General features: G+C 37.3%; 1 protein-coding gene across 2 annotated transcripts in view; it reads right to left on the reverse strand.

Annotated features, from left to right (window-relative positions):
• Nucleotides 1-14,203, reverse strand: part of tsnare1 (T-SNARE Domain Containing 1) — a 274,777-nt gene that overhangs the window by 25,211 nt on the left and 235,363 nt on the right. The window contains exon 11 of one of the 2 annotated variants that reach the window (XM_041245057.1): nt 3,240-3,279. In XM_041245057.1, the coding sequence (XP_041100991.1) occupies nt 3,240-3,279 (40 nt within the window). Of the gene's footprint in view, nt 1-3,160; nt 3,280-14,203 lie in introns of both variants that reach the window. The other variant, XM_041245056.1, reaches the window with a different exon arrangement.

Raw genomic sequence — 14,203 nt, forward strand, 5'->3', positions numbered from 1 at the left:
TGACATTGAGTACTGGGTGCATTTAATAGATCTAAAGAGTCCTGCTTTCAATACGCTCTGATGAAGACAACATGTCAAAACACATCAGCGTACCTGTTCTTACCTTGTTTTAATGAATTTAATGAATACAATACTGAGACACTATATGCGTGTGTGTGTGTGTGCATGTTAAAGCTGTACTTCCATTTCACAACATTTGCAGTAAAGTTACAGTTTTTAACAAGTAATGAGATAAACAACATTTTGTAAATAATGACTGTGTATAATCACGATTGTATTGAAAGTTTCCATCTGATTTTGCAAACTATTATAATAAGCTTGATCTGTTCATTTAGTATATTGTAACGTTTTCATGTTTAGGAACTACTAGTAGTCATGGTGGGGTTGCCACCTTGTCCACAGACAAAACCCGGACATATTTCTAGGTCAGCCTTGGTCTATCAAAACTGCAGTATACTGCGGTAAAACAAAATTAAGTGGGTTGGTGATTTCCAGTTCTTACATAAAATATGCCTTTACTGTTAACAGAATGCATTATGCTACACGTATTATTTTACTGAACTAATATGAAATCACGGAAATATCATCATTTATAACATTTAAAAGTACAATAATTGCAAACAGCATCCATCTACTTTTAGGTAACTTGAAAACTTAACAGAAACCGTTCTGCACGTACCTTACATATTGTTAATGCTGTGCTCCTTTTTGCACAGCGTAGTCCTTTTAGTACAGTCTCCTTAGCCTAACCGTTTAGCTGTCACTCACTGAAGTTGATTTTACAGGAAATATATAGATTCTAGTAACTGACGCTTCATAGAACAAAAGTTGTGTTTGTTTTTTTTTTAATTCCCGTACAAAGTTATGATACCTTTTATACAAAATACAGTATGTCATATACATTGTTTTAATTGTGAGTCTATTTAACAAAATATGTTAAACGTTTATATGCAAACAATATATAATTCATATTAGTATTGTATTTTGTAACAAACTATTGAAAATGTATTTTTTTCTTCATACATACTGGTAAGTATTTTTTTTTTTTTAAAGAAAACAGAAACGTGGTGAAATCACGTCAGTGTGCTCGCTCACTGGTGGTGCACAGTAGAGGTCACAGATTTCAAGTATATGGCGCATCGTAAATTATATCTTTCTAATTCCTGTGACTGAAGGCAAGAAGTAAGCTCTGTTGTTGTCATACCGACTGTATGGAGTCTACTGGGGTCACGTGACTGCAACTTGGATTGTTTACATCACGTGGTTATGTTCGTTGTCTTCAGCATTATTCAAATGCTGGGGACAAAGTAGAATGTACAGATCAGTACTAAACAGTACATTTTTGTAATAAGATAGAGGAATTCGTTTAAGCAACTAATGTAGGTCAAGGAAAATATTATAAGAAGGTCGGTGTTTCACTTAAAAATCAGACATCAGGGCGTCCGGGCTTTTTAATTCCTGCCATCCAGACACAGATGCCAATTCTCGGACTGTCCGGTCATCAAACCTAGACAGGTGGCAACCCTAACTCAGGGAGACGGTATTGAATTTTCAAATGCTTTGCAACCCCCGTAAACAACAACACACATTCTCCCCATTCACTAACAATGTGACCCGCCCCGTTCCACTTACAAAACATTTAACGTATAAAAGACAGACGAGACAAACTGAACAGACAGCAAGTCCTGCAACAAAACAATTGTCTGGGTCGTTACAATATATTATTTAATTTGAAAGTAAAAATATATGAAAGCATGAGAACCTTTATGTACAAAAACCTTAACTGATATACAACTGAACAAGAACTGTTAAATATTTATTTTAGCTTCATACAGTATTAAATGGCAGTGTTTATATGATAGTGAAAATAAATAAATACTGAGATAAATAAATACAAAGTCTATGTATTCATTTATGTATTCATTTATTTCAATATTTATGTTATTGTATTTATTAATTTATGTTTTACTTTTACCAAATATATAGGCTATCCTTCAGCATAGCTAATTCTCAGAAATTAACCACAAATAGCGTTCCTCTCATCAACCAGTATCAAGTGAGGAACCCGTTCTTCCTTGTGCCAATAGGAACCACAATGAGCGTTACACTAACAGGAAACCAAGCTTGTCCAGAGCTCAAGATCAAAATCTCAGAATGAGGATGATGAAGATGAGTGATGGCTCAAAAAATCTCAAAACTATAACAGTCGCAAGAATTCTCAGGTGGATGACTTCGTCTTTCAAAATACTACTTGTCTCAACTAATCGTGTAGCACTGATGTAGCACAACATGCTTTCAAACTGAAGGTTATAGTGTCATCAAATCCTACGCATGCCAGACCTTTCTTTATATAAAGAAAGATTTGTTTTGCAAAACAGAAATAAAATCATTTAATATTAATGATATTATAGACATCACAATAAGTGTGTTCCCTAGTATATTTCCATGTTGACAGAATAAGTTAATTGTCATAATACTTGGATGTTCTCTAATATACATGTGCGTGGATAAAAGTGCCTGGGGTCTGTAAAAATACGACGGAAGAACAAGAAGGACATTTTTACCTTACATTGGCGACTTATTTCTCTTACTGTATGACAAGTATTAACTTTTGTTTTTACATTCCACCGAAGAGTGTTGGGAACTACTCATTCAAAGTGGAATGGTGGTTTTGGCTGATTTAGTTTTGCCTCCCCAATACCTCAAAAAAGGTTTATCAAGTATTCCTCTCGATATCATTTTCAGACCAAAATATCAACTTTTCTTTATGGATTATATAACTAGATACCAGATAGATATTAAACACATTTGCAGCTGGATTTTGCACTGTAATAATTAGTTATTATATATTGAATATACAGTATACTGTAGCTTTGCATGATTACAAAGTTTCTTAAGCTACCTACAGTAAAAAATAAAATGTGATGGAAGCTATACAGAACGTAAATGAATGTCTAGAGCTCTGCACCTTAGTAATGAGCACTAATCAAACACTCCATTCTCAGCTTTCCAGCACTGTCATTACCTGCACAATGAGCTGTACAGTCTCTATTTAATGCAGTATCAGGGTTAACTCAGAGTGAAGTATATCCCACCTTGTAAGTATAGACATCAGAAAAAAAGATGGCACTCATTGGAACAGAGGTATAAAAACACCTACCTGGAATTGCATTGATGGACAGTTCATTTTCTAACTGACACTGCAATAATAATGACAAGAAAAACCAACACGATCACACCTGCTAGGGTGAGATAGCACTTCTTTTTCCGGGCTTGTTTCTGAAAAAAAAAAAAAAAAAAAACATTGGGGAATGTGAACCAAACAATGTGGCAATTGTTTTACGGCAGGGCACAATAAACAATAATACCCATTGTAGAGGGCATCTGTAGTTCTGGTGGTTAGCAGCTGGTAGGACATTACCTTTCTTGTCAACACGCTCTCTGCTCAAACTCTTGTCTGGTTTTCACCCAGCACACTCCACTGAAACTGCTGCCTCCCTCTTCTATGTCCTAATTCTCCTCAACCTCTCTTCTGCCTTTGACACAGCTGACCACTCTATTCTCCTTTCCTCCCTTGCTGATCTGGGACTCTCCGGCATTGCTCTTGCCTGCTTTTCCTCCTATCTCTCCGATTGCACATACAGGGTGTCCTGGTGTGGCTTACCCTCTGCCTCTTCCTCTCTTTCAACAGGTTCCTGCCCAAAGCTCAGTCCTGGCACCCCTCCTTTTTTCTCTACACCTTATCCCTGGGACCTAAAATCTCCTTCCATGGCTTCTCGTATCATTTCTATGTTTATGATGCCCAGATCTTCCTCTCTTTTCCCCCCTCAGATTCCAATGTTTCCTCCAATATCTCTATCTGCCTTCTTGTCCATTTTCTCCTGGATGCACTTGCATTATCTTAAACTCAACCTCTCCAAATCAGATCTCCTTTTCTTCTCCCCTTTTCCTCCCCCACCACTGATCTCTCTATTTCTATTCCTCTTGAATCCACCAGCCTATCTCCCTCCTCATCCACCAAGAACCTCTGTGTCACCCTTGACCCCTCCCTCTCCTACTCAGCACATCTCTACTCTGACACGCTCCTGTCGCTGCTTCTTCAGCAACATGTGCAGAATTTGACACTCCCTTACAGACCACTCCACACAGCTCGTTCAGGCCCTGGAACTGTCTTGCCTTGACTACTGCAACTTCCTCCCGGCCAGCCTGCCTGCCTCTGCTATCTGTCTACTCCAGTTCATCCAAAACTCTGCTATCCGCCTTGCCTTTCCTTGCCTTTTCTGCTCCCTTCTATCCCCAGACTTATTTCTCTCTACACCCTCTCTTTCTCCCTCCGCTCTTCTTCCACTGGCAGATTAGCTGTACCCCCCCTCCTCCCTTGCCCCTCAGGGGTGGAACAACTTTCCCACGGATATCAGAACCCACCTTCCAGCATCTCCTCAAGACACACCTGTTCAGACAGCATTTGTAAACCTCACAACTATCGACTATACTGGACTATATGGCACCCAACTGTACCAGTACTTGCATCAGCTTGTACTCGTACTGAACTGCTCCATACCTTGCCGTATTCTACAACTGCTCTTGATATTAACTATTCACTATATCTTGTACTTGATTTTACTTGTACAGATATCCATATTCAAGATTATGGTAACTGCTCTTGTTTGAAATTTTTCTTATCCATTTATCGTACTTACTATGTCCTCTTAATGGACTTTACTCGTATAAGCAAATACTAAAAGTTAACTGCTCTTAGTCAAACACACTGTTAAAATGTAATTGCATACTGTATTCTTTAATTTGATCTTATTTTTTTTTTACTGATTTGATTGTACTTTGTAACTGCTCTTAACTGTACTGTGATATTTTGTATTGTGATATTTTGCAATAATAGTAAGTCACCCTGTATAACGGAATCTGCTAATAAATTAATAATAATAATAATAATAATAATAATAATAATAATAATAATAATAATAATAATAATAATAATAATATCTTAACCCTTAGGAATGTTAGTACTGCGATTTTTTTGGGGGGGGGGTGGGGGGAGACTGGTCGGGTACCCTACTGTCCCCAATTGTACGTCATGTTTACAATGAAGCAGCATTCAAGTAAAAGTTGAGTTGATTTGAGTAAGAAAGATCCCGTCAGGGTAAAATTAATTGACATGTGCAATTAAAAATAAATAAATAAAAAATCACATGCAAGATTAAATACATTTTTTAATAATGAAGATCAATCAAGCAAATTCTAAAATTAGTCCAAAAATGTTGCTTGGCATGCCTAAAAAAAAAAAAAATGTTGGTGTTAAATCTTAAATTGTGTGATTAGAAATTGTCGCATTTAAGTAAAGGTTTGTAAATGAACAAGTAACATTTCTGATTGATTTTTAAATGTCTACTCAGACATACTGACCAGACAGTTACCTTATGGTCATAACTTGATCTACCTTTTTGTTGTTCAATTCTGCATATGCTGCACTTTAGATGTGGGCATGAAAATAAAAATATGCATTAGTGCATTTACATACTGGTGCTGAAGTGGCACTTGGGTCTCTGTTCACTTTAGGTTGAAGAGATGAGTTTTAATAGTTGAGAATGCAGACTTGGATGAAGGTAACTGATGATTTTGGCATATTATTGCATTAATTAATTACACACAATTATCATAGTTTTTGTTATTTGGTACTTTTTAAAAGAATCTTCAAGTATAGTGGCACCATAATTAAACTGTAGGCCACACTTCCTTGTAACCTCCACCGTCAGCCATAACGATTAAACTCTCAATAGTATTCCATTAAGAAATGCTAAAATAAACATAATAAATTAAATGACAAATGTTTTGACAAAAGGTCTTTGGTGATATCTTAAGTGTGAAATGTTTGAACATGCTATTTGAAATCATGGTTGTGTTCATTAAAGTGTAGGTCTAGACACCCAGTGCTGGCAGTCACTGTCCTCTCAGTGCGTTTCATTTACTGATCGATAAGCAAATTCTTTTCCACATCCAACACTGTACGAGACACATAGGGTAAAAAAAAAATATGATTCTTGGACATTGTCATTGGAGGAATTAGAATCATTGCAATCCTGTATGTTTGCGGTGCGTATGGGGGCAAAAGCCTTTATGTGGAGAGCTTCTGCTCAACTCAGTGGGGCATTCCTTTTTTGCAATGAGACAATGTCACGCAACTGTTATCATGAAATTTTGCAATTCTGTGTTTTGATTGTAGTGAAAGTAGAAGCGAATGCCTGGAGACAGTCAAATTCACCCTGACATCAGATATTTGGAATGGCTTTATTGGAAACAACATTGCCTGCCATAAGTCTGAAGAGAACATCACCGTCGATGAGCTGCTGTTTACTACAAAAGCACACTGTCGCTGGACCCAATATATGTCTAACAAACCAGACAAGTTTGGGATAGAACTCTGGCTGGCAGCAACCTAATCAGTGGTTTCCCATACCTAGGCAAGGATGAAACTCGACCAGCTGGTCAGAGCCTGAGGGACACTGTTGTACTTAGGCTCCTGGAGCCGTATGTCTGGAAGTGGAGAAATGTCACCACCGACAATTTCTTTACTTCTCTCCATTTGGCCAGGGAATTTGAAAAAACAAGCCTGGTAGGAACTGTGAACAAGGTGAGAAGAGAGCTGCCTCCATCGGCACAAGCTTTGCAGTCACCACTGCACTGTGCTATACTATTCAAACACAATGACTGTGCGACGCTTAATGTGTACAAGTGCAAGCCGAGGAAGAACATGGTGATTTTAAGCTTCCTTCAGAGCACAGTTTCTATGCCACTAAATATGGTGTAGACATTTTAGATCAGATGGTACGGCAATACTCGATGAAAGGCGGGTCTCGTGGTTGGCCTGTCGCCATCTTCTACAATGTTCTGGACTTGGCAGCGATTAATGCATTTGTTTTATATAAGGAATGACAAAGGAGAAAATAAAAGGAAATGTTTTTTTTTTTTTTAAATAAATAAAAAATGGAGGTTGTAAAAGTTCTGTTAAAATGACTGAAAAATATATATTTCTTATCTCTCTTTTATTCTGTCAGAAACCGAGCAAAAGCTGTCGCATTATGCCAAGGCAGGCTGCTGCCTTTAAATCCTGGTGTGCTACAAAGCGAGGCAAGCAATTCATCTTCTTATCAGAGAAGCAAAACAGGCTTTCTGTGTGAAGAGAGAGAGAGAGAGAGAGAGAGAGAGAGAGAGAGAGAGAGAGAGAGAGAGAGAGAGAGAGAGAGAGAGTGAGAGAGAGAGAGAGAAACTGCTGTCTAGTAATTTCCCGTTTAAACGTTCCACTCCACAACAATTTGCATAAGAAGTCTTGGGTCCATGATAAGAAGATTGGTAATTTTCAAAGGCTCAGTAGGGATTGGGAATTAAAAGCTTCTCTGCACTATCTTTACGCTTGCAGCTGTACGCCTCAGATTTCTCTCTCTCTCTTTTTGTTGAAGTATGTGCCTAATAAATGTTCTCTCTCTTTCTGTCAGGGAATGAAGCTGGCTTCTCTTCCACATTTCTCAGTATTAAGTATTAAGTGAAGAGCAAAGGACGTGGATTACAAAGGCTGTTACATCTGTTTGGCTTAATTCTTGCAGAAGACTTCAGTTTTACTTATTCAGTGTGAACTAACAGCTCCAAAACCCTGTCTGTCTGTCCACAGTTAATGTCTGTGAAAGGTGAGAGAGCAGCTGGAGATTGAAGCTATCCCTCTGTCCATCTGTCCACTAGGCTTGAAAACCATTGGTAGTTTAGTATGTATTGTATTCATTTTTAACAGGACTAAATGTAAAAAAATGCTTTCTGTCCTTACACTCCATGCAGTATCTCACAAAACAAGAGTCATGAAGGTCACTATGCCACAGGAAAACTAAGTGACGTATTGTACACGGGTTGTGAGAAACCTTTAACATCCAGGTCAAGGTCACAGAAGATTAGATTCAGGGATTCACTACATATCAACTTTTGAGTTACACAGTTAGTTACCAGTTTGGTTTCTTATTGTGTTTGAAGTAAATCCGTGAAGCAGGAATAGGTGATGGTATCCATCAAAAACAGGCCGGTCCTTTGATTTCACCTTTGTCAGTAGCAGTTAATCTGATTTGGAGACGTGATTTGTACTAATGCACTTTTTTGGTACACACTTGGCTTTATTTTCAGTCAAAAATGTTAAGTATGTCATGCCTGCCTTCTTTTGCAAGACTAATGCAGATGCTTTGATCTTGTCTGTGTAAGCAATGGTTTAATATAACAGATAAGACAACCATTAAATGTATTTATCTAAATGCTAGAAGTATCAGAAACAAAATTCTAGAACTTGAAGCTACTGCACTAACAGGTAACTATGATGTGATAGGTGTTACAGAAACGTGGTTGTCTGAGAGTGATGGGGACTAATATAATATTTGTGGGTATACACTGTATAGGAAAGACAGGCAGGACAGAAGAGGAGGAGGGGTAGCACTATACATAAGAAACAGTCTTGAAGCCCAGGTGTTAAACCCGGACAAAGAAAATAAAACCGGATCAATATGGGTCAGAATAATGGACAAAAATTCAAAGGGCATAATAATAGGAGCATGCTATAGACCGCCAGATTCAGATGGTGAGCACAATAATCTGTTATACAATGACATTAGAAATGTATGTAGCAAAGGAGAAGCCATACTAATGGGGGATTTCAACTTCCCCCAAATAAAATGGGAAAACCCGGTGGGTAGCACGAAGGATGAAATAGAAATGGTGGAAATGACAAATGACTGCTTCTTAACACAATTTGTCAAGGCACCGACTAGAGGGGAGGCATGCCTTGATTTAGTCTTTTCAAATAACGAAGATAGAATAACTAAAACAGAGGTCAGAGAACCACTGGCAAACTCAGACCATAACATGGTCTCATTTGAAGTGTTTTTTAAAACCCCAAAAGTAATGACTAAAGCTAAGGTTTACTATTTTAGAAAAGCAAACTATGAAGGTATGAAACAAAGACTAACAGAAGTAGATTGAAGTAAAATAGAGAAAACACCCACAGAAGAAGGATGGTTGTTCTTCAAAAATGTAGTACTAGAGGCACAAAACAATTATATCCCTAAAGTAGACAAATCTAAATGTAAAACTAAATTGCCAAAATGGTTTAATAGATCAATTAAAAAAAATATTCAGCGAAAAAAGGCACTTTACAGAGCATTAAAAAAGGACCAAAAAGAAAGTACGCAGAAAGAGTACACAGAACTGCAAACGCAAGTCAAAAAGGAAGTTAGAAAGGCCAAGAGAGAAATAGAAATGAACATTGCTAAGGGAGCTAAAACCAATTCCAAAATGTTTTTCCAATATTACAACAGCAAGAGAACATTCAAAGAGGAGATTAAATGTTTAAGAGATACAAATGGCAAAATCGTAGATGAAGAAAAAAAAAATAGCAAATATATTAAATGATTACTTTTCACAAGTTTTTACAAAGGAAGATACTGACAACATGCCCCACATGTCATCCAGTTCCTATCCAGTTTTAAATAACTTTAGCATAACTGAGGCAGAAGTGTTAAAGGGACTAGGAGCTCTTAAAATAAACAAATCCCCTGGGCTGGATGAGATCCTCCCAGTAGTACTCAAAGAAATGAAAGAAGTAATTTACAAACCGCTAACCAAGATCATGCAGCAGTCTCTTGACACAGGGGTGGTACCGACAGACTGGAAAATTGCAAACGTAATACCGATCCACAAAAAGGGAAACAAAACTGAACCAGGTAACTACAGACCAGTAAGCCTGACTTCTATTATATGCAAACTTATGGAAACTATAATAAGATCCAAAATGGAAAATTACCTATATGGTAACAGGGTCCTGGGAGACAGTCAACATGGTTTTAGGAAAGGGAGATCGTGTCTAACTAACTTGCTTGATTTTTTTGAGGATGCAACATCGATAATGGATAATTGCAAAGCATATGACATGGTTTATTTAGATTTCCAGAAAGCTTTTGACAAAGTCCCACACAAAAGATTAATTCTCAAACTGAACGCAGTTGGGATTCAAGGAAACACATGTACATGGATTAGGGAGTGGTTAACATGTAGAAAACAGAAAGTACTGATTAGAGGAAAAACCTCAGAATGGAGTGTGGTAACCAGCGGTGTACCACAGGGATCAGTATTAGGTCCTCTGCTATTCCTAATCTACATTAATGATTTAGATTCTGGTATAGTAAGCAAACTTGTTAAATTTGCAGAGGACACAAAAGTAGGAGGAGTGGCAAACACTGTTGCAGCAGCAAAGGTCATTCAAAATGATCTAGACAAGATTCAGAACTGGGCAGACACATGGCAAATGACATTTAATAGAGAAAAGTGTAAGGTACTGCACGCAGGAAATAAAAATGTACATTATAAATATCATATGGGAGATACTGAAATTGGAGAAGTAATCTATGAAAAAGACCTATGAGGTTTTGTTGACTCAGAAATGTCTTCATCTAGACAATGTGGGGAAGCTATAAAAAAGGCTAACAAGATGCTTGGATACATTATGAAAAGTGTTGAATTTAAATCGAGGGAAGTAATGTTAAAACTGTACAATGCACTAGTAAGACCTCATCTTGAATATTGTGTGCAGTTCTGGTCACCTCGCTATAAAAAAGATATTGCTGCTCTAGAAAGAGTGCAAAGAAGAGTGACCAGAATTATTCCGGGCTTAAAAGGCATGTCATATGCAGACAGGCTAAAAGAATTGAATCTGTTCAGTCTTGAACAAAGAAGACTACGTGGTGACCTAATTCAAGCATTCAAAATTCTAAAAGGTATTGACAGTGTCGACCCAAGGGACTTTTTCAGCCTGAAAAAAGAAACAAGGACCAGGGGTCACAAATGGAAATTAGACAAAAAGGCATTCAGAACAGAAAATAGGAGGCACTTTTTTACACAGAGAATTGTGAGGGTCTGGAATCAACTCCCCAGTAATGTTGTTGAAGCTGACACCCTGGGATCCTTCAAGAAGCTGCTTGATGAGATTCTGGGATCAATAAGCTACTAACAACCAAACGAGCAAGATGGGCCGAATGGCCTCCTCTCGTTTGTAAACTTTCTTATGTTCTTATGTTCTTATGTTCCTAATACAAGACTCAGATTATAGTGTGTTCAAGAACAAACAACGAATTATAACTAACTGACCTGACACAGACAGCTGCAGGACAATAAATACAAGAATATGCATCGCTGTACATTACACCTGCCTCCAGCACTCTTTTCACAAGGCAGTCTATCTTGTAAACACATCTTCAAGTGAACATGAGCAGTATCACCCTTTTCCACATCATTCTGTTCCTAACTGTGCACCAACCACAGCAGGTGCTGGATTCAGCTTGTGGCTCTCTGCTGCAGTGCCTGCTAACACTTTTCAAAACTCTATACATTGGGTATTAACTCTCTGCCTGCAAATGGGGAGTATCAGGCTGTGCGAGAGGAAGATGTTGAGTAAAACACTAGGAACTTAGGGTCCCAGAGTGGCTCACCTGGTAGAAGCGCAGCCGTGTGGTGCGCAGGGTGAGTCATACAGTGCAGGTTCGCATCCTGGCTGTGCAAAGTAGACCTGTCTTCGTTGGGGGCTCCAAAGGGAGCGTTGCATTGGCTCTGAGGGAGTCAAAACTGGCAAAGACTGTGTCTACTTATCACACTACAGCGAACCCTGCTGGCCAGGCGCCCAGTGAACTCAAAGCAACTGCAGGGCTGACCCCCAGATGTCAGTAGCTCGTTTACATCTGCTCCCAAGTTCCTAGGTGAAAAAGGAAGCTGGCTTGGTTGTGGGATCCGAGGATTCACACTGAGCCTTCAGGCCTCATGAGCCGTGTGGGAAATTGCTGCAGTGAGGGGAAAAGCAAATGTGCATTCCAAATTTAGATAAAATAAGGTAAAATAATAAGAAAGAAAAAAAAAAACACCAGGAACTTTTCTGCTGCACATCCGAGTAACATTTTAGCAAACAGAAACTTATTCTTATATATTTATAAAGTTGCATATTTTGAAGACCATAAAATAGCTGGAACTGTTGTGTTACTTCCGCTAGAATCAGCTTGCATACAATAATAAACGTCATTATCTGCTGATTAGGAAGTTTAAAGGCATGACGGCTAACAGACTGTCCTCTGGTTTGGTCTTCTGCAGTTATAAATACTCAACCAAAGAAACAGATGTTCATTCCAACAGAACAATGTAATTTTAAATCAATCTATGGCCAGTCAAACATTTATTATTCATTGCCTGTTAAAATAAAAAGGTAAAGAACATGGCTAGTTCAGCTATAGGTGCAGCTAATTCGGTAGCCGTTTATACCTTTCACATCAGTCACTAGTGGAATGTGTTTGTGGATTATTTTATCAGCTGAATTCCTTTATAAAAAGGTATGTGTCCTCGGTAGGCTATTCTTAAAATACTTCTTAAAAAAAGCAAGATATTCCCCATGCTTGCAAATGGATTTATATAGGCAATGTAACAATAGGCAGGATTTAAAAAAAACAGTGTTATTGTATCATACACATGGTATAGTAAGAAGAGCTTTAGTAGCAAGTGATTTTCAAACGAAATGTGTTCATTAAATCAACCCTTTAATGCTTTGAAACTGAGTCGATAAGGCCGTTAACGCATTTCTCATTAAAAAGCTTAATTGTCGCAGGTCACACACATCACTTCCTGTCTGAATGACTTGATAAGGGGAACTCCTTAATCAAAATGCATGTTAATGAGATCAAGCAAAACGAATGGAAGCATAATTCATTGTTATGGAAACTACTAAGCGTACAGGGAGACTCTTGCACGAGCAGCAGCCAAATGGAAATAAAAAAATAATGGGAATCTTTATTTTGTTTTTATTTAGAACACTTCACATATAAAATGCTGATTTACGATTATCTGGCATGTGGGTAAAAATCAGACGACACAGATTAAAAAAAAAATAAACCCCATTAGTTATTTACCCTCAATTGGGGGGATATTTTGTCACGTCTTACTATATACAACTCTTAACATGCATTTTGCAATTTATTTTAGGTAAAAAAAAAAAAAAAAATGTAAGTCATCTCTGTAAGTATATTGTTTGTAATATATTTTCATGTGACATGTACATTTATTTGTTTGTAATATATTTTCTTATGTTGACATTTACTTTTGTATGTATTTTAGTATGTACGATTGTAGGCTATAAATACATATCTTTCAAGTGCCATTCATGTTTGTAGTTGTTAGTTGTTATACATGTATATCATGTATGTTACACTTCATTATATACTTAAGCTAATAAAATTACAATAGAACTGCCAGTACACAATTTGTTTATAATTAATTGTTCAGTGAATTCCTCTAATCATACATTTTCTGTGGTCATCTTTGCTCGCCTCAATGATAAATAAACTCAACATGATTAGAAGTAGCCACCGAACATTTTATCTGCATATAAACGTGTGAAGGTAAAAGCGTACATTGTACATACAGTGTGGAGGGAGTGTGACAACATTACAAATGTGTGTAGGCAAAATTCATGTTGATCTCAATCACATTCCTAGTACATCGCTGTGTGTCCTTGATGCCTGTTCTTCATTCTGGTGTGGATCAAACACAGTGTAAAAAGCCAAGGACACATTGCAAATCCATAATCACCTAAGGAAACTTTATTGTAACAGCTACTATGCCGTTTTCTATACCGATATTTCAGTTGTATAATTCAAATAACAACTACAGCAGATGTCAGCTGTCATATAATGTATGTATGCAGAATTCAAATAGGCTACATTTGCATTGATAATTTCTTGGTAGTAACATTACACTGGGAGCAAATAGCGGTATATCATTTTAGCAATACAATATATGTTCCATAAGGTTACAAATGAATAGTTAAAATAACTGAATAAATCTTATTCATAACCACAAGTATAGAAAAGTCTAAAATATTTAAATAATTACAAATATTGAATTTTCAAGGTAGTCTGTAAGGAATTAAACCTTGTACTGTACTCTCTCTCTCTCTCTCTCTCTCTCTCTCTCTCTCTGTAGTGTCGACATCAGAAAAGTGGTCTATTAGATGTCTGTTTCAAGGTGAGTTATACACTCTTTTGTTAATTAAAACCCTCTTTTTCCATGTGCAAATTAACTCCTGATAAATTACGACAATTAACACGGATTTGCCTTTAAATTCCCACAC

The sequence above is a fragment of the Polyodon spathula genome, chromosome 3, assembly GCF_017654505.1.
Source record: "Polyodon spathula isolate WHYD16114869_AA chromosome 3, ASM1765450v1, whole genome shotgun sequence".
Classification (NCBI taxonomy): domain Eukaryota; kingdom Metazoa; phylum Chordata; class Actinopteri; order Acipenseriformes; family Polyodontidae; genus Polyodon; species Polyodon spathula.